At 37.7% G+C, this 20667-nt stretch overlaps 1 protein-coding gene across 1 annotated transcript; it reads left to right on the top strand.

The window, feature by feature from the left end:
* Positions 1 to 9947: 9947 nt before the first annotated feature.
* On the top strand, positions 9948 to 10373 carry LOC145982263 (uncharacterized). The gene has a single exon (XM_083115839.1). The coding sequence runs from the start codon at positions 9948 to 9950 to the stop codon at positions 10371 to 10373; it is 426 nt and encodes a 141-aa protein (XP_082971965.1).
* The last annotated feature ends 10294 nt before the right edge of the window (positions 10374 to 20667 follow it).

The following is a 20667-nucleotide window of genomic DNA, read 5'->3' as shown; positions in this document are numbered from 1 at the left end:
ATGTAAAGTTTCGACAAGTCGAGAACCGTTGCGCCAACGTAAATTGGTTTTCTGAATTTCATCAATTTTATATGTAGATTGAAAAGTGCTAAATTCTCGTTGTAAATTTTTCTCGACTTGAATCTAGGATCGGCTATCCACTTCCGACATTTATTCTTATCGGAAATTAATTTCACGTCTACGTGCTTTCTAACATTCTCCATGGTCTTTCCGTACACCGCATTGTTCATTAATTTAAAGAAGTCCTTGTCTAAATCGGAAGTGGCAGCTGTTCTATGTTGTGTGTTAGTTTCTATGTAAGGTCTTAACCACGTGGAATGTTTAAACTTTAGTATTCTTCTAACATTTACTATCTGAACACCCTTCCCAATCAAAAACCGGAGATTCTTGTAGTGGACGACGTATCTCTGTTTAGGGTCCAATGTTAACAAAAGCTTGTCTTGAACCGAGTCGGGTGGACATTTGATTTCGGGAGTCGGAGGCAAATCCGAAAACGTGTCGTGCAGGTGGTCGGAGAATTGGAGATCTACCTCTGCGAAGAAACCACACTCGCTATCGTCGAAATGAATAATGTCTATCGAAGTGGGATCTAACCATTCGAATCCCCCGTAAGGAAGTTTCTGAACCATGGCATGTCCGTAGAGATTATTAACGTCTGCGTAGAAGATGTAATTCGATGCTCGATTTGAATCGTAATCTTCTTTCATGTGTACGTTATTAGCTTTTGCATGTCTCTGTACGCATTGCACCATTCCACCTCGTATCCCTCTTTCGATGAAAAGTAACATGTCAACGTCCGATATCAGTTCCAGCTTGACCTTTGTCTGGAATAACATTGCCGACCACGCTAATCCCGGTAGACTGTAGAAATACGCTGGATCTAATTTATAAATATTCGTTGCCGTTTTCCTGAACGCTTGAAAAACATCCGCGAGTATCGTCACGTCCAGTTTTAAGTATGCGTCGTGGTAGTCTCCGAGTGTCCTACATTCTAATTTCTCCCACATGAGTTGCGCGTGTTGGTATTCTTCTTCCGCGATTCCTTTCTCTCTGAGTCTGCTGTAAAATTCTCTTGGAAGTGGAAGAGCGTCGTCGTTAAATTTAGAACCATCACTAACATATTCGTAAGGATAAACTCCTTTACGTCTAACGAGTTCTATGTCTACGTTGGGAAAACTAGCTCTAGTTATTTTAAATTGATCGTCGGTGAGTTTGTTCGCTAAAGCATCCAGACTTGCAGAGAGAAATCTATACGAATCCAGAAAGCGCATCTCGATTGTATTTTTCGTTCCCGGAATCGACACTTGCTTGCTGAGACTAATGTAGCGTTCTTCATTCTCGGCCAAGACACCTATACGTTTCGGATCGTAGCCAAGATGTCTCACCAGGTGGTGAAAATCATATCCGCTTCCGTTGTGAAAGAATATGGGGATGAATTTAGGTTTCTGGATTTTAAGATTGCACGTGTTGCAAATTCCACCTATGTAGTTTCCGCTGAAATGATCGTGGTGGAATATTTTTTTGTTCTCATCAGTGAAACTTTGATCACATACCGGACACACCTCAGTGGAATTGTAATTTTGAAGTTCATTTTCAGTTAAAGGTGCCATCGGTTTTGATGTAAGCAGTACGCTACCAATTACCTCAACCTCCTCCACCATTTTTTCCAGGAAGTGTTCGATTACATTTGGCCCGCGGTATATATATGCTTCATTTATTTTATCACGTCGCACAACAACATAGCCGAAACTATTAGGTTGATGAAGCTGGTACGGCGTTGTGGAGGAAATTTCAGGATCCGGTTCGCAGTAGGAGAGTGGTTTGAGGAACGCCTCGAAATCTGCGACGATGACTGCGGGATGTTCCAACAATGCCTTGTGCATTTTGAATTCTTCGACTTCGTTCGTTTCGGGCATCAACATTCTAGCCGGTCTGTTGTCGCCGCAATAAATTTTATGTTTGGCAAGTTTCTCCAGAGCAATTTGACGTCCGGTGTAATTTCGATAATCGAGTTGTTTTCGATCGTCGAACGTGGTTAGGCATCTCGGGCAAACTTCGATGCAATGTTCATGCTTGGTTGATTGACTTCTGACCAAACGTGATAGTGAACGAATTAGCGTATAGTGATGAACATCCTCGTTGGAAATTAGAAGGAGATTTATTACACAGGCATCGTCATCGTCGATATCGCTTATCCTGACAGGGTGCACGAGATATTTATCTGACGTGAAGGAATACACATTAATAGCGATGCGTTTTCCGGTACGATTTTCGAACTTTGTTATATCCGACAATGTCACCGGGTATTCAATGTCAGACATTACACTTTGAAAGTCGGTCTCGTATTGTTTGTAATGTCCAACCCACTGTGGATTATTTGACCAATGAATCTGGTGCAGTGCAGCCAACACACACCAGAGGAAACACTTGTTATCGCTGTTCTGTATATTTAACACAGCCCTCTTGTGTTGAATGTTCGGTGGAAGAGGAACGTAGCTGGAAGCGCGAAGAGGCGAGAATCGGTTCACGTAAACAGTTAACGTGTGAGGACTTCCACATAGAGACCATCCCGACCCTTTAGCCTCGAAATCGTCATGTTTCTTAACCAGCTCGTTGGAAACTTTATAATAGAAGTTGTCCAAATTTTCGACGTCCGCCAAATAAAGAGTCTGGTTTTTTGTACGATGATAAAAAATACTTGTTGTGCCATCAACTTTCTTGTATTCAGAAAACAGAACAACGTATACTTTTATAGAGTTGTTTTCAAGTTTATCTTTTAAAATATTTAGTACAGATGTTTTCGTTTCATCCAAGAAACTAAGGATGTCACGACCTGGTTCTGACTTAATTGAAAAATCCTGGAGTTGGTCGTTAAATGCAGATCTAATTGGTTTGCGTTCATTAGATAATTTAATTTGCTTGGAAGTGGAAGCTTCCGTTTCTGAATTATCGATTTTCCTTTTCGATGTTCCTTGTTCGGTCGATGGTTTGCAAATTTTGAGATGTTTACTTAAATTTGTAATACTGATTATTTTTCCGCATCGAGCACAGGGCTTAGAAGGTAACGAACGATTAATTCTCGAACCTGTTTCGCCACATCTTGCCCTGTTGCTAATATTAGTTTTAGATATTAATTTTTCGCAAGTAACACATTCAGTTTTATCATTTTTATGATTGAAACTGGTGGTGGATGCCATTGCTTTCTCCAAAATCACAGAAATCAAAAAATCTAGTATATAGCGATACAATTTTCAGGTATGTTATTTTATATAGAATTTCTTGGAGTGATTACAAAACTCAAAAATTCAATCTACTGTAAATAGAATTTCAGGTATGTTATTTATATAGAATTTCTTGTGTGCGAATACAAAAACTCAAGAATTCAATCTACTGTGAATACAATTTTCAGGTATGTTATTTTATATAGAATTTCTTGAGGTGATTACAAAACTCAAAAAAAATCAATCTACTGCGAATATAATTTTCAGGTATGTTATTTTATATAGAATTTTCTCAGGGCGAATACAAAACTCAAAAATCCAAGACAGTTCAGTTTTAACGTGTTCATATTTGAAAAAAAAATTGCAAAATACCCCGACAACGTTTCAGCTACTAGGACCTCATTACCATGAGCCTAATCCTAGTAAGCCACATACACACCTGTTCTTCGTATCGCATATGCTAGTAAGTCAGATGACATCATGGGAGAATCACATTTCCCCCAATGATCCCACCACAACAAACGTCGCATATGCTAGAAGAAACAGGATCAGGATATTTTATGCTAAATTTACGGCTGCCTGTATGCAGTTATAGGCAAATCATTAAAAGAGCGCTCTAATATACAATGATTTCTCCTACCATGTACCCTAACATACAATTTAACATACCGTGTAAAATTTCGATTCGTCTATATATACCCAACAAAACTCAGAAACTGTCATACGCGAGAGCTATATTTTGCAAGAACTATAATTACCCAACACTAGCAACAAGAACAAAAAAATTATATCAATTACTTGTATAATATTAATTAGTAACTTTAGATAATATTAATTATTAGTTTTCAGTTGTAATTAATTTTAAAAAACAATTAATAACATGTTAGGTGATGATAACCAAGTGCAAAAAGCATTGTATTTTTTTTACACACAAACAAAGCACCACTTAGTTCACAAAACCTCTAACAGATGGCAGATAGTTACATGGTTCTAGTTAGGATGATGATTTTTGGGTTGTTGGATTGGGGTTGAAGAAGACTATTTGTTGTAGTGACCACAGTATTGTTTTGTTTTTTTTCTTTGGTGTTTTCTGTTCTCTTACGAGAATTAATATAGGTTGTCATAGAACCCTCCAATTCATGACTTAGGAAAAATCTGTTTGGTGATTCATCATGTACACCTATATGTGAGAAAAAGTATGAATAGAACCTATGATCGAAAATCCAAAATGGCGACCGGAAGTGGGGTTATCTTGGAAACGGTAAGACTTAGGAAAAATCTGTTTGGTGATTCATCATGTACACCTATATGTGAGAAACAGTATGAATAGAACCTATGATCGGAAATCCAAAATGGCGACCGGAAGTGGAGTTATCTTGGAAACGGAAAGACTTAGGAAAAATCTGTTTGCTGATTCATCACGTACGCCTATACGTGAGAAAAAGTATGAATAGAACCTATGTTCGGAAATCGAAAATGGCGACCGGAAGTGGGGTTATCTTAGAAACGGTAAGACTTGGGAAAAATCTGTTTGCGGATTCATCATGTACACCTATACGTAAGTAAAATATGAATAAAACTTATGTTCGGAAATCGAAAATGGCGACCGGAAGTGGGGTTATCTTGGAAACGGTAAGACTTAGGAAAAATCTGTTTGCTGATTCATCACGTACACCTATACGTAAGTAAAATATGAATAAAACCTATGTTCGGAAATCCAAAATGGCGACCGGAAGTGGGGTTATCTTGGAAACGGTAAGACTTAGGAAAAATCTGTTTGCTGATTCATCACGTACGCCTATATGTAAGTAAAATATCAATAGAACCTATGATCGGAAATCCAAAATGGCGACCGGAAGTGGGGTTATCTTGGAAACGGTAAGACTTAAGAAAAATCTGTTTGGTGATTCATCATGTACACCTATATGTGAGAAAAAGTATGAATAGAACCTATGCTCGGAAATCCAAAATGGCGACCGGAAGTGGGGTTATCTTGGAAACGGTAAGACTTAGAAAAAATCTGTTTGCGGATTCGTCATGTACACCTATACGTGAGTAAAAGTGCAAATAGAACTTATGTTCGGAAATTCAAAATGGCGACCGGAAGTGGGGTTATCTTGGAAACGGTAAGACTTAGAAAAAATCTGTTTGCAGATTCATCATGTACATCTATACGTGAGAAAAAATATGAATAGAACCAATAGTGTCCGGAATTCATGGGGGTTTTGACGTGACGACGCAGTTCAATAACATAGGTTAGACCAAGAAAAAAACCTTGGTGATTTTATTTCGAGTAAGGTGTTGGCTACACTGCGATAAAATAAGGCTTATGTCTTACAAGAGCAAACCATTAAGTCGAGCCTCACCGAGCCTCACTTCGAGCCTCACTTTCGGTTGCAGCTCTGTCTTTATGGTCCTACTCTAAAGTAGGTCAAAGCACGTAGAGGCTCTCGTGTAGTTTAGCACGTAATAAAAAAAAATAGGTTAAGTTATATCACGTAAGATCGTGGCATTCGTACCAAGTACGAGTGGGAAAAAAAGGAAATTTCGCTAAAACATCGCTAAACGCTAAAACATCGACAAAAAATTGTCAAAATATGTCAAAAACTGATTTTCAATTGATAAAAAAAAAGGCTACAAATGCACTCGTACCAAGTACTGCGTTGAAGCGCTCAACTTACACTACTTGCAGCCACCTTCCCCTCGCAGCGCAGCGGGGGCGGGGGCATCTTTCACCCGCCAGTTTGTAAGCTTATCTTTTCTTGGCATCTGGGTTTGTGTTGTTCAGACAGAGACTTTTATGAAATCAGGGCAGTGCATTACTTCAGTGGCTCCGTTCAAAAAACAGGACAGACAGTTTTGGAAGTTAAAGCAGTGAATCGTCAAGATTATTATATTCAAACAAATTACGTCAGTGTTTGAATCTGATCCAAAGGAAGAAGGCAAGCTGTGTCGTTCAATTATTCTGTAATTGAATCTTCGATTTTATTTCTAAATACTTTCTTTAAGTCCAATAATGGGAATAAATATACGCAGTAATCGAATTGAATAAAATGTAGAGAAGAAGGGACAGATATTCCTATTTTGACATTGTATTTTTTTTTACTTCATATAGTTATAAATACTTCGTAAGTCCAGAGCTCACAGAATCGTTTCAGTCTGGAAGATTTCAAACATTCGTACAGATTTATATTAATTTATTGTAACTCAAATTAAATAATAAATTATTATTTTCCTAGAATAAAACGTTTGCGAAGACAATCAACGCGTGTGTACACCCCCCCCTAACACACACGCCCCCACCATAAATTCAAAACAACACTTAGTGTAAAAATCAGTAATTTATACTGACGTATTAACGTGACGTGTGACGTGCAACTGCCCCTTTACTCAATCTCTGGCACCGAGTCATTGGTTCACATTTTCAGTGTCTCTCGCTGGCCAATAATAAGTGCGGGTCGAGCATAGTGCTGTCACACAGAACATAAAATCCGCTTTGTATGGGCAATTGTTCTTGTGGATTATTATTTAGATTAATATATAAGATTTCACTCCTTGTTTTAATGTTAACAACTGCACAAGCACTTCCGACAAGCAGAAGCGGCGCAGGAACATTTTTCTTGGGAGGCACAAGTTTAATAATGTGGAGGCATGGAAAATTCCATTTTAGATAAGCACACATGAATTTCCTGTTTCTTACTGGAATATTTATAATAATTATTTATTACTTTTTGAGGATTTTTCATAATCCTAAAAACAGATAATTCCGAAATATCCCGTATGAAGATCTTGGGCGACGTTCTGCACTCATTAGGAATTTAATGGAAATTGTGAACAAATATTGGTCTGAACCAGGCATGACCAACTTGAATGAAGTAGTGATCTACTTTTTATTGTCACAACAGGCAGTGAGCTACTATTAATCAGTTATGTTTTGACTCATTTTCTCGATTCGCCGTACGACAGTGTTTCTTGATAATTGAACAACTTTAACAGCAGCTCAGATCTCTTTCTGGTTCTTACTCTCCTCAAAAGATTATCGGCTATTTTCAGAAAACACTCTTTTACGAATTCCCCTTCGGTAAACGTGGCTAACTTTTAAGAAACACAGGGTAGCTTTGATAGATTGTGAGGTTGGTTTCATCATAAATTGTTGTTGGCGAGCACAGCAAGGCGACTGGCAGTCAGTAAGGGAACAAAAGACGAAGGGGTTCACTCTTGAATGTACGCGTATGTATTGAGGATGTATTTAGGGGGTCCAGGGAGTCCGGAACCTCCCCCCGGAAAGACTTATCGAGTACTAAAATTCAGTAATGCCCTATGTATACGTCCGCTGGCAACCCACCATCGTGAGGAAATTGGGGAGGTACGAGTGAGTAGCGTAAAATCTGTAGCTGTATATAAGAATCCGCCTAAGGGCATAGTATGGGATCTAGTCCGCCTGGGTTCAATAGTTCTTGGCCTGTGTATACGTCCGCTGGCAACCCACCATCGTGAGGAAATTGGGGAGGTACGAGTGAGTAGTGTAACCCGGTCTCGGAAATCTTCTACAACGGCTGGGGGTTGACCCCCATGTCACCCCAATAGGGGTTGAAGTTCTCCACACTTTTATGTAGGAATGTGGGAGGGAGATAGGCAGTCTGGAGATAGGCCAAGGCCCATCCAGGTCTGTCGCACCATGGGTTATTTATTATTTATTTATTTAAGAAGGAAAATTCGAAAGGGCTTTTCGAAATTAGCAGGTGAAATCATGGATTAAGAATGCATGTGGTATGTACTTCCCACATCCCATTATCCCATGTATTCGAGATTCTGTGGACACATATTAAAACAAATCACTGCATAAATGCGGATTCGAAGACACATATGTTGGTGACTCATTGGCAAGAAAAAAATATGTAACCGGGCTCGAACAAGCATCCTTAAAAAATGCCGTAACACTATCCACTTCCACGCATTTTTCACAATCTTTCACACATGTCAAGTTTCACTGTATTCACATTGGTTCTCATTATTCGGACAAACACAAACATCAAAGCCCGAGCGGGATTCGAACCCGGGACCCCTTGCATTGCAGCGCGATGAGCTAATCACTATCTTTTTTTTTTTTTTTTAAAAAAAAGGAATACCCCTACACGGTGGGTCATTCAGACTTTTTCAAATTTTACACTTTTCAATTTTTACACTTTTCAATTTTTACAGAATTCTCAGTTTTTCACGTTTGAATAAACACAAATACCCATGCCTTACCCGGGACTCGAACTCCTGGCGTTGGAGCGCGCTGTGCTAACCAATATTTTTTTCTTTTTCTTCTATTTTTTTATTTTTTCATTCTGATATACAAGTTATGGAATTACATTGTAGTTTACGCAAGTGTATTACTGCTATTACAATTTGTATTTCTATCTGGTTGAAACCTTTACATTCTTATTTGACCTAAATTAAGTATCCTAACGCAACTTCCATGCTGCGTTTGGGATCGAACCAAGAACCTCTAGATTGAATTGGGTGATGTAGTTATTTCTCATTCATCTCTAAGATGGTTATCACTCGCTTGGCCTAAATGTGATAAATGCAAGAGATTACACTTAAAGGAATGGCGATAGAAATTAACTTAGGTTAGATATGGGTTTTATACTCTCCATGACTGAACTGATATGGATTGGTTTAGAAAAGGATATTACTTGCCTTACAAATAGATGAAGATTGTTCCTACACTTGTCCTCTCAAATGCCACTTGTCTGACCTCCCTGTCAGACATCGATTCAATCACACACCATCATCCAATAATCGTTCTCCACTTTGCTTCTCTCTCACAATCAGCAGACCTTACTGTATCTCGTATTCTCGCCCACTGATCACACCTCCTGACAATTCCAACACTCATTCCATCGCCGTCTCCCAAGTCACTCACCTAACGTTTGCCTAATTGCTTATTCTGCATTCCTTTCTCTACTTCCTGCTATGCTAAGACTTTATACTTCTTACCCAATACCTTGGGTACGATACGCTCCTCTACCCCCTAAAGAAAATCTTTTGATTTTCACCTAAAGATGAAGATTTAAAGTTGTATTCCATATCGATCCTTTCTATGGGGAGATTTTTTTATTACAAAATATTGTCCCAAAATTATTGAATTAACACACCATAACCGAAAATATGAAATTAGAGTAATATTGTTCTTGAAAAAGGAAAAGGAATAGAGAAAAATAAAATAAATAAACAATACTTGTCAGTGTATGAAAGGTGAACCCTGACATGTGAGTTTGTTATGCTGACTCATTTTGCAATGATTGAGAGTCGTACGTCACACACGTTGACGTTATGATTGTCCATGCCTAAAATATGTAAACACACACCACGTGACACAATTATAAGGTCATTGTTTCATCAGTATTGACCTATTTAAAAGTTTTATGGCACAGTAACACGCTAACGAGGTAGTATGTAATCAATCCTATAAACACTGGCACTGCACAACAGTATTACATATTTTGAAGTTAATATTTACAAAATCAGCAACATTTGTGATACTCATCCGAGTTACACTTTCACACATATGTTCGATGTAAAGTTCACCGTCTCTGTCTTTAGTGTATCGTGTAAATATCGCTGTCGTTTTTATTTATAATATATGTCAACTATCACAGTAAATATTTAATTAGAAAACTTGAAGTTAATCACAATATACTCTATGTGATCAAAAATATCCGGACACCAGTCAAAATGTATGTTGTGCATAGTAAGCCACTCTGTGGTGCCATCTACAGTGAGGTGAGGCAAGCAAGGGACCACTACAGGCAGCATAGTGCAGGAGACAGCAGAATGGGTCCGTTGAAGGAACTTACAGACTTCGAACGTGGTGAAGTGATTGGGTGCCACAGGAGTAACAAGTCAGTGCGTGAGATATCCACCCTCCTAAACATCCCGAAATCCACTGTCGCCGATCTGATAGTAAAGTGGAAACGTAATGGGACGTGTACAGCCGCAAAACGATCTGGCCGAGCGCCCATGTTAACAGACAGAAACCGCCGAGTATTGAATAGGGTAGTACAAGAGAACCGGCAATCAGCGATCGCCACCATCACACAGGAATTCCAAACCAGGGAAGGATGTAATCCTAGTAGCATGACTGTGCGACGTGAGGTATGACGACTCGGTTACCATTCACGAGTGGCTGCCCATAAGCCCCACATCACCCAATGGAACGCGAAGCGCCGCCTCGCATGGTGTACGGAGAGGCGACACTGGTCATTAGAACAGTGGAAATCAGTGATGTGGAGTGACGAATCGCGTTATGCTATGTGGCAATCTGATGGTTGTGTGTGAGTGTGGCAAATGCCTCATGAACGACATTTATCATCCTGTGTTGTGCCGACAGTGAAATTCGGTGGAGGTGGGTTGAGAGTATGGGCATGTTTTTCCTGGAAGGGGCTTGGTCCCCTCGTTGCTTTGCATGGTACTGTCACGGCACATCATTACGTTGACATTTTACAAACGTTCATGCTGCCTACCATCGAAGGACAGTTTGTGGATGATGATTGCGTGTTTCAACATGACGATGCACCCGTCCACACTGTGGGCCATGTGGGACAGTGGTTTCAAGAGAACAACGTCCTACTTATGGCCTGGCCTGCGCAAAGCCCCGATTTGAATCCCATTGAACATCTCTGGGATGTTTTGGAACGCTGACTTCGTGCCAGACCATGCCGACCAACATCCACTGCTCTTCTCATCTCGGCACTCCGCGAAGAATGTGCCGCCATTCCCCAAGATACCTTTCGCCACCTGATTGCCGGTATGCCTGCGAGAGTGGAGGCTGTCATCAAGGTCAAGGGTGGCCCCACATGGTATTGATTGCCAGAGCATCCGATGGAGGATGCTTCGAACTTCACGCCCTAATTCCAGTGAGTGTCCGGATATTTTTGATCACATACAGTATATACTGTATCAGTAACTGTCCTTGAGTAATAATATATGTACATGAATTTATGTATTTGAAAATGAGAATATAATAGTGTTCGATATATGAAATCACTAACATTTGTCCATAAAATAATCCTTGAGTGATCCTAATTCTCACAAAGAATTCAAGTAAAACACCATAAATTTACTTTATTTAACAGCACTTAATAGTCTCTGCGTATGGCAATGAAGTTTCTTCTTGAATCAAACCACGTATATATGTATATATTAGTTCCTTGTGGCCGTGAAATATGTTTTTTACTTTGATTTATTAATTTTGCGACTACAAATATTGTCGTTGATGATAAACGTGCAGTAGAGAACTGCATATCGTTGAATAATGGATGGAAAGTATTTAGTTATATACAATAACTAACTAACTAACTCCCTAGCCTTCTTAAACCCGAAGGTTCATGGCTGCAGTAACACAGGCCTTCCATCTTTCCCTATCTTGAGCAAGTTCTATATACTCTTTTCCATCTCTACCGATTTCCCTTAGGTCCATCTCAACGTTGTCCCTCCATCTTCTTCTTGGCCTTTATACAGGTCTCTTACCATCAGGTTTCCCGACAAGAATCCTGTGAACTCCTCTTTCCTCTCCCATTCGTGCCACATGGCCGGCCCACCTACGTCTTCTTGATTTAATTATTCTAAACCTTGTTATATATAATTATATTATATTATATTATATTATATGTTATATAATATATTATATATAATTGTTTCTTCAAATCGATGTTTGTATGTATGTATGTATGTATCAGCGTTGAATATTAGGCCTCGCTACCACTTGACTGTAGTAGGAGTTAATTAGAATATACTGAATGAGATCCGTGTTGGACGATTTGGTGCTCATAAACTGATTTTGCTGGATTGCGTAATTAAAAAGATGAAAGGTCTAATTGAGATTCATGTTCCCACGTGTCGGAAAAGTAAAAAAAAAAATCTTAGAAATTCTTAAAAGAGTTCGTAATTCAACTAATTTCTCTGCGTCCTTCAGGTGTAAATCATGTTGATGTCTTATTTCTCCAAGGTTTAGCTGGTGACCATCTCTGGAAGTTGACATCTGTGAAAAAGCTGAACTGAGGACTTTTAACATGGTTTCATTATATTGTTAAAATGTTCATTTCACCGTTAAAATTTGAATTATCTGCGAGGCAATTCAGGTAGGTTTTGGAAAGGAAATTTGCACAATATACCGAACAGGCATTTCCTCCTGATCGTTAGTGTAATGTTGTTTGTGAGAGAACTTAATATGTCTGTATATGTAGAGGTTTCGTTGAGACAAGAGCGCCTATAAGTCACCCTTATTCTAAAAAAATAGTACTTGTAAATATTACAAGTATGAAAAATCTTGTAGTTGAGGGTTGTTATATTTTAGGAAATTGAATTTGAAAATTAGTACTGATTCAATCATAACATTTACTCTTACTATATATTACCCAAATTCTAATTAATGCCATCCTTTACACACCAAATATAATTAGAATCTTGAGAAGAGAAAAAAATATAACTCCTAATAATTACTAAAATCAAATTGAACTTTACATATCAATGAAATGTAATGCTTTAAATACTCTTGAAGATGTTATGAGTGTATACTGTATACTACTGCAAATTTAAATTATAATTGGTTTCTGAAAATATATGACTGCTTAAATTGACTGAAAATATTTATAAAAAACAATTGAATTGAATAAAATACTTTAAATATTACTAAAAAATAATGTGCTGATCAATCGTCCTTCTGTTTGTATAATATTGATAATATATCGTCATTAATAAAGATTAATTGTAAAATTTCCTTTGCACTTGTTAATATTGTCCACATAAATTAAAATACATAAGATAATATTCTAAGAATCCGAAATATCGTTGTCCATTATTGACTCTTTCTCCCATAATGATATTTCAATCAATCTAAGAATATTCAAGGAAAATAATATACAATTGTGTATACAAAAAAAATATGGAGAGAAGAAAATGACAATTGATAGTGTTTAACTATATATATATATATATATATATATATATATATATATATATATATATATATATATATATATATATATATTCACCTAACATTTAATGACTTAAAAATGAAAACTTAATTGCAATTTATATTCCAAATGTTGCCAGATGAAGAAATATCGTTCTGAACGGATATAAGGTTACATGTTCTTTTGTATCCTTGAAGTCGATAGCCTAAGTTGAAAGAATGCTCTGTCGGCAGTTTATTCAGTTCCCCGGCTAATGTGGAATGTGAGATATCTGCTGTTTAATTTGCAACGTGTCGGTTACTTCATGTCAAGAGAGAATTTTGCCCCTGCCTATGTAGGGAGATATCGTTTCCACAAGAAACGAATAGAATGCCAAACTTGCATATTTCTTCAGTTGTTCTGTGTTTCTGAATGTAACTCAAGTTTCCCCATTGCTTAAAGAGGAAGGATTTCCGTTGCATCGGAGTTGAACTTTATCCTTTTGCTGACGAATGACAATTTAACAATGAAGGCATTTGAAATTGACTTTGTATATCGCGTCGAGAAGTTGAAATACATGTGAGGGAAATTTTAAGTGGGAAATTTACATGATGGGAAATTTCTACCATGCGGAAGAAAAAAATAGGAAGCACTCAAAGTAAGTTGATTATAACATTCAATAAACTAATTGAGTCGTATTTGGAATGTAGTATCCCAAATTAGATGGATCAATGTAATGTACATGTTTAATGAAATATATTTTACTTCTTCAAGGCTGTCGTAATTCATCTCATGACTGTATCGTTAAATTGTTAATAAAATCTGACAAGTGGTTGCTGATAACTCATGATCGTAACTGTATGTGTAAAATACGACCTATTTCTCCTATGCTCTTAATTGACTTATTAATCTTCACATTAGATTTCAAATCTAGCTTTTACGTAAAGTTATGTAAGAAAGATATACAAAATAATTAAATTTTAATGTAGAATGCGTATGATTATAAAGGCAATATTATGTTATTTCCATGTGAGATATTTTATTTCAGCTTTATAATGATCAAAGAACTCAATATGTTCACTATTCTCTTCGTTATTATTATTATCTATATTATAATTAATTTTTATTATCGCAATACTTATTTTAATCATTATTGATCTGTAACTCGTTTTATCGAATAATTTACTGGCTGTATGCATTCTCGGCTCCTATTACAACTGCTCTCTTTATTCTAACGTTGTTTAAACCTTATAAAACTCATAATCTCATATTTCTGTCATTTATTTGGTTATTAAAATTATAAATGTAATTATTACTTACATTTAACAATTGAAATATTAAAATGTGTACTTGTTTAAAACCCTATTTTGACTTACCACGCTAAAGCATAGAGAATTCTAAATCTCATTTTCCTTTCCGTATGTGTTTAACACATTTTATTCATAAAAAATACTAAAGTCTATTATTGACTTACACTATTTATCTTTTGTAGTTCACAAAAGATTATTTCCATCAGTTCTCTGCAGGCCTACAGAAACCTGAAGAAAATTCCTTGCGCGCAATTTATATTCATCACCATTCCCTTTGTTCACTATTCGTGAATACAATAATATTAATTATTATTACTATTATTCTCGCGCGTTCCTGTACTCGTTGTTCATTATTATGAAACCTCGATGACTACAAGTTATAGCTAATGATTTTAGTGTTGTAATAACTAGGTTTTCACTGCCGTGCAATTATTAACGGCTAAACATAATTTTAGTCTTTTTTCATTTAAAAAAATATTTCCAAGATGTAAAATTTATTTAGTGCATCAGAGTAGTGAAAAGGAAGTTATGTACAGGGTAAAAGGTATGTTCTCACTCATTCACTCCTGACTGTTTCTGTTCTTCATTCTCATCATCACCATTTACATTCTCATCGCCGCTACCGTGTTCCGAAGTTTCTGGACAGAAATTGAGTCCACGACTGTGTGTCCCCGTTTTATCTTATATTCCACTTTGTAAACTTTGGGATTCTCTTTTGCTATAATTTTACCAGGTCCTTTAAATACTCCCGAGAAGCATTTAGCTGTGTGTACGTGATGACTGCCATCGTATACTAGAACCAATTCTCCTAGCGTAAATTCAATGGACTGGTGACGTTTATCGTAGTACATTTTTGCTTGTCGGTGGCGTTTCTGTAGACTCTCATAAGCTGCTGGTCGTTTTTTTCGAGAATCATAAATCTCATCTCGTTGTTTACATTCACACTGGGCGTTAAATGTAGTCCGCTCTCCCAGACTAATTTAGGCGTAAATCCATGAAGAAGAAAAAATGGACTGTTCTTCATATTCTGCTGGTAATTAACATTATACGACCACACGGCCGTTAAAAGCCAGTCTGTGTGTTTTGAGTTCACGAAGTTTTTCATAAGTCCCTGTAAAATAGCATGTGATCGTTCCAATAATCCAATTAAATTGTGTTTAGCTGCTGGAGCGAATTTCAGATGGATTCCACATTTCTCCGATAGTTCTTTAAATACACTAGCTGTGAATGAAGTACCTCTATCCGTATCCATATGAGAAGGACATCCAAAGCGTAGAATTACATTTTCATAAAGGAAGTTAGTTGCTGTCTCACTTGAAGTATCTGCTACTGATTGAGCAATTAAAAATCTAGTACCATGATCGACTGCACTTAGTATATATTTATGGCGGAGCAAACCACTTGGAGGATAAGGTCTTCTAAAATCTAAAGCGACTCTATCGAATGGTTTCTGTGAGTTGAACGTTAAAAGTTCTCCATAAGGGGCTCCTTTTATGCGCTTATTCTGCTGACAAATTACACACTCCTTGACCATTTTCTGAATATGGTTCTTCATAAATGGAAAGTAAATCCTGTCCAGTGCATTTTTGTATGTTTTAGTGAAGCCGTAATGCGCTCCTCCAGTTGGTAAACTATGTAATGTCTCAATAACAGTGTTGCGAAGTGACTTCGGTATGCATAATAATTTTTTAGTCGTAGCTCCCTGTTTATGTTGTCTATAAAGAAGTCCATTTTCCATAACATAATAGCAAGCTTGCCTCTGCAGGGAGGGGTTGGGTGGGTTGTTGCCCCCCTCGTCTTCTTTTCCTTCCAAAATATTGATGATATTTCCAAAAAAAGAATCCTCGCGTTGGTGTATAGCAACATCAATTGTCTCATCTAACAATAACAATATACTTGGCTCTGGAAGCTCCTCGTCTTCATCCTGTGGATCATGTTCTGTCTCTCTGCTTATACGAGGGTGGTTTGAAAAGTTCTCGGAATGGAATAGAAAGAAACGACTTACAACAGTGATTTGTTTTATTTTTCAATGTAGTCTCCCTGTACACTAATGCACTTGGTCCAGCGATGTTCCAATGCCTTGATCCCATCTCGAAAATTAGATTCCGCCAGGCCTGTGAAATACGTGTCAACTTCGGATATTAGTTCTTCCTTTGAAGAGAACCTCCGTCCACCGAGGAAACTTTTGAGTTTGGGGAAAAGATGGAAGTCTGAGGGAGCCAAACCAGGCGAATAAGGCGGATGTGGCAACAATTCGTAACCAAGTTCATCCCAAAACACTGACGCCATTACCTTTCCGGCCGACCGTATTGCCTTTGCTTTCTTTGGTGGTGGTGAATCAACATGTTTCCATTGCTTTGACTGTTGTTTTGTCTCTGGGGTATAGTAGTGGACCCACGTTTCATCTGTCGTCACAAACCGGCGCAAAAAATCTGTTTGGTTTATCTTGAAACGAGTCAAACATTGTTCGGAAATGTCCACTCGGATGCGTTTATGGTCCTGTGTTAAAAGTCGCGGCACACATCTTGCAGATAATTTTCTCATATCCAATTCAACTGTTAAAATGTGATACGCCCGTTCGGATGACATTCCTATAGCTTCAGCAATTTCACGCACTTTCAGTCGGCGATCCTCCATGACCAATTTATGCACTTTTTCAATAATTTCTGGGGTAGTAGCACATTTTGGGCGACCACTACGTGGATCATCATCTAAGCTGTCCCGACCAAATTTAAACTCGTTTGTCCACTTTGCAACAGTTGAATATGAAGGAGCAGAGTCCCCCAGTGTGTTCAGAAAATCGGCATGAATTTCCTTTGCTTTCATAGCTTTCTTTACGAACTACTTAATCACCGCTCGAATCTCGATTTTTTCCATCTTCACAAGGCACTGCACGGGAACAACTACAAAGTGACGTCCGCACCACAGATCTCTACCCAGAACACTGACGCGCCACGTGTTTATTAATAAAGGATGGCCTATTACTATGCGGGAACCTCCTTGTCCTAGCACTGACATCTGGTGGTGATTCCGAGAACTTTTCAAACCACCCTCCTAGCATCCGCAATATTTTGTGTAGCTTTACAGTGAATTGGCGTAAAATCGAACTCGGCCATCAACATGTACCATCTAAATAATTTGTTTGAAAGTTGCGTTGAGGAGCGAATGAATGTGATTGCTTGGTTGTCTGTAAATAATTCGAAATGTTTCCAAAGTAAAAAGAATCTGAATGACTTAAATGCGTATATGATTGCCAACAATTCTTGCTCGATGGTTGAAAGTCGAGTTTCGTGGTCTTTTAACACTCTACTGCAATAGGAAATAGGCTGAAAATCACCGCTCGCATTCGGTTGTAAAATCACCGCGCCAATAGCCTTACTGCTTGCATCGTACTTCCTTGGATGGATCAAATTCCATCAATACAGGAGCTGTAAGTAAAGCTTCTTTCAACCTCTCAAACGCCGTTTGCTGTTATTCCCCCAGAGAAATTTCTTATTTTTTTATATCAATTTTTGCAAGGGAAGTGCCATTTCGGAATATGATTTTAAAAACTTCCTGATATGTTAATCCAAGAAATGTGCGAACTTGTTTCACAGTTGCAGGTGTCTTATATTTCTTGATAGAATCAATGATTTTGTCATTGATCCGATAGCCAAATTTCGAAATTTTATGTCCTAAAGCAATAATCTCAGTGAAGCCGAAGTGACATTTTTCTATTGCAAGTTTCAAACCCGCGGCCTGTAAACACTGTAACATTTTCTTCAGAGTTACGAGCATTTCTTCAAAGGTATTTCCAAAGCAAAATAAATCATCCACACAATGGGCAAAGTGATTGGGATCCATATTTGAGCACGCTATGTGAATGCAACGAGTCATTGCACTTGGTGAACTGACGTGGCCCTGTGGCACGACGTTCATTTGATACTGTGACATTCCTGGTATTGTAAATGCTGTATATTTCTTACTGTCCTCGGTAAGAGGAATATTAAAGAACCCGCTCTTCAAGTCTGCGGTACAGTAATATTTCTTGCCCCCATATTGTATAAGATTTCATTGATGTTATTCACACCCAGAGCGTCAAATACAGACGATACATTTATTCTGCGATAATACTGTCATAATCTATAACCCCCCTTTGACTTCTTTACAAGAATAACTGGAGAGTTGAAGGGTGATTGTGTAGGAGAAGTAACACCTTGCTGTAATAAAGTCTCAATCTGATTTTTAATTTAATACTCTAATCGCAGTATTTATATTAAATCTCTTGGCATTGACTGGTATATTCTTATCTCCCGTTACCGAAATTTGACTTCCACTATCCAGGATGAACTGTCGAATTTCCCCATCTACTTTCACATTGATGTAAATCAGATCTTCAGAACGAAAAGTAGAGACCGTTAGAGTTTTCCCCGAAGGACCTGCACCTAGGTCCCTGTCATATATAGGTCTTACTCGTTTAAAATTGCTTCTGTTCTTACGAAAAGTAGAGTGATTTGTATTCACAACCTGATTAGTATGGTTATTTGGATCTTCGCGCCCCTGTTGTTGCTCCAAAAATGTTCGCAGCGATGAAGATGAAAAGTGCGAACGCTGAAATCGAGGGTTACCACTATTGCGCCATCGCCCCCTATGCGAGCGTTGCGATTGTGCGTCGAGATTATTATTGCGGTTGTTATGCCAAGTATTTCTATTCTGAGCTCTATGATTACTATTATGATAATAGGTTCTCCTATTGTTTCTATCTCTATGTTCATTTTCTCTAACTGTATATAAGAATGATGACTCAGTAAATGAATGTTTTTTTCCGATGTTCTGCAAGTGCATTTACTTTAGCCTCAAGATTCTGAAATTGCGAAACTAAATCTGACTCATGAGACTGGAGTCCCGTGTTCGACTGCAATTCAACAAAGTCTTGTTGCAGTGCATTTAATCTTTCCTCGATCTCCCGATAATATGATATGTCAACATGACCATTGACCGTGCGCTGCAACGTGATAGCTTGCTGAGTCGGCATGTATGCTCGACTCGATTCTGAACATGACACAGCTTTCAACGTCTCACGTTTAGTTTCTAGAATTTTACGTTTTTGCACAAAATATTTCAATTGTTCAACATTTTTCAGGTCTCGTAACATTTCATGCACAGAATCATATTCCCTGTTATAAACTTCTTTCATAAAGTTATTTTGTAAACCCCCGCTTATTTTCTTTATTTGCTCACTAATGTCCGCGGCAGGATCTAATTTTAATAACAATAACTGTTTTTCTCTCACATATTTTGAAACAGGTTCATTTTCCTGATGGAAGCGTAATCTGATTTGTTCTTCTAATTGAAAAGTGTCCCCCGGTGCCGTAAATTCTTCAACTATTTTATTTTTTAAAGTTACGAAATCTATATCCTGGGATTCCTGAGTTCGACTCCAACCATTGAACCATTCCAATGCTGAATCACCCAAAAATGCCGGTAGCATTTGCCTTTTCTTTAAGTCATTCCACTCATTAAGAATTGCTAAACTTTCAAATTTATCAATGAATTTTAATACATCCTCGTGAACGTTACCTCGAAACTGGATAGTTTCGAGAATGTCGGGGTGGATAAATATAAATTGTGCCATGATTCTATGATTACCCTATGCGCAGGAAAAATGCTTGAATAGCTTAAAATTAGCACTAAGTTGTTTGTTTTGTTTTTTCATCCCCCGTGGCTTTGACAGAACATTATTAGCTAGTATTAGCTCGTTTACACTCCCGGAAATTTGATAAGTTAGGTTTAACAATTGCGTAACAGAGCGACGACAGTACCAAACACATCTTTAAAATAATTAACCAACCTTTATGCAGCATCCTAATGTTAATTCTCATTTTTCCACAAACCAATCGCCGAATAACCTAGTTGAAACTCTTACCCTTATTTATTTGCGCCTTAAAGCTTAGCATATTGCTAGGCACATCTTTTGCTTTCTTTTCTTGGTATTTGGTAATAATTGATAATTAACACAACGTGAAGCGCTAACAAGTAAAAATTCCGGCGCCATATCGCACGTACGTAATTTGAAAAGCTAGAAGGCTCTATTATTTTCATTATATTTCGGGATGAAATAGGTAAAAATCGCAGTTTTCACGTACTGCAATGTTTTCTCATCGCATTTGCGAAAAATGGATGAGAAGCCCAAAGCACGTCCACCACGTAACG

This window comes from Lepisma saccharinum, unplaced genomic scaffold (genome assembly GCF_977018435.1).
Source record: "Lepisma saccharinum unplaced genomic scaffold, izLepSacc3.1 HAP1_SCAFFOLD_35, whole genome shotgun sequence".
NCBI classification, from domain to species: Eukaryota; Metazoa; Arthropoda; class Insecta; order Zygentoma; family Lepismatidae; genus Lepisma; species Lepisma saccharinum.
This window is presented reverse-complemented; position numbering and strand designations above follow the sequence as displayed.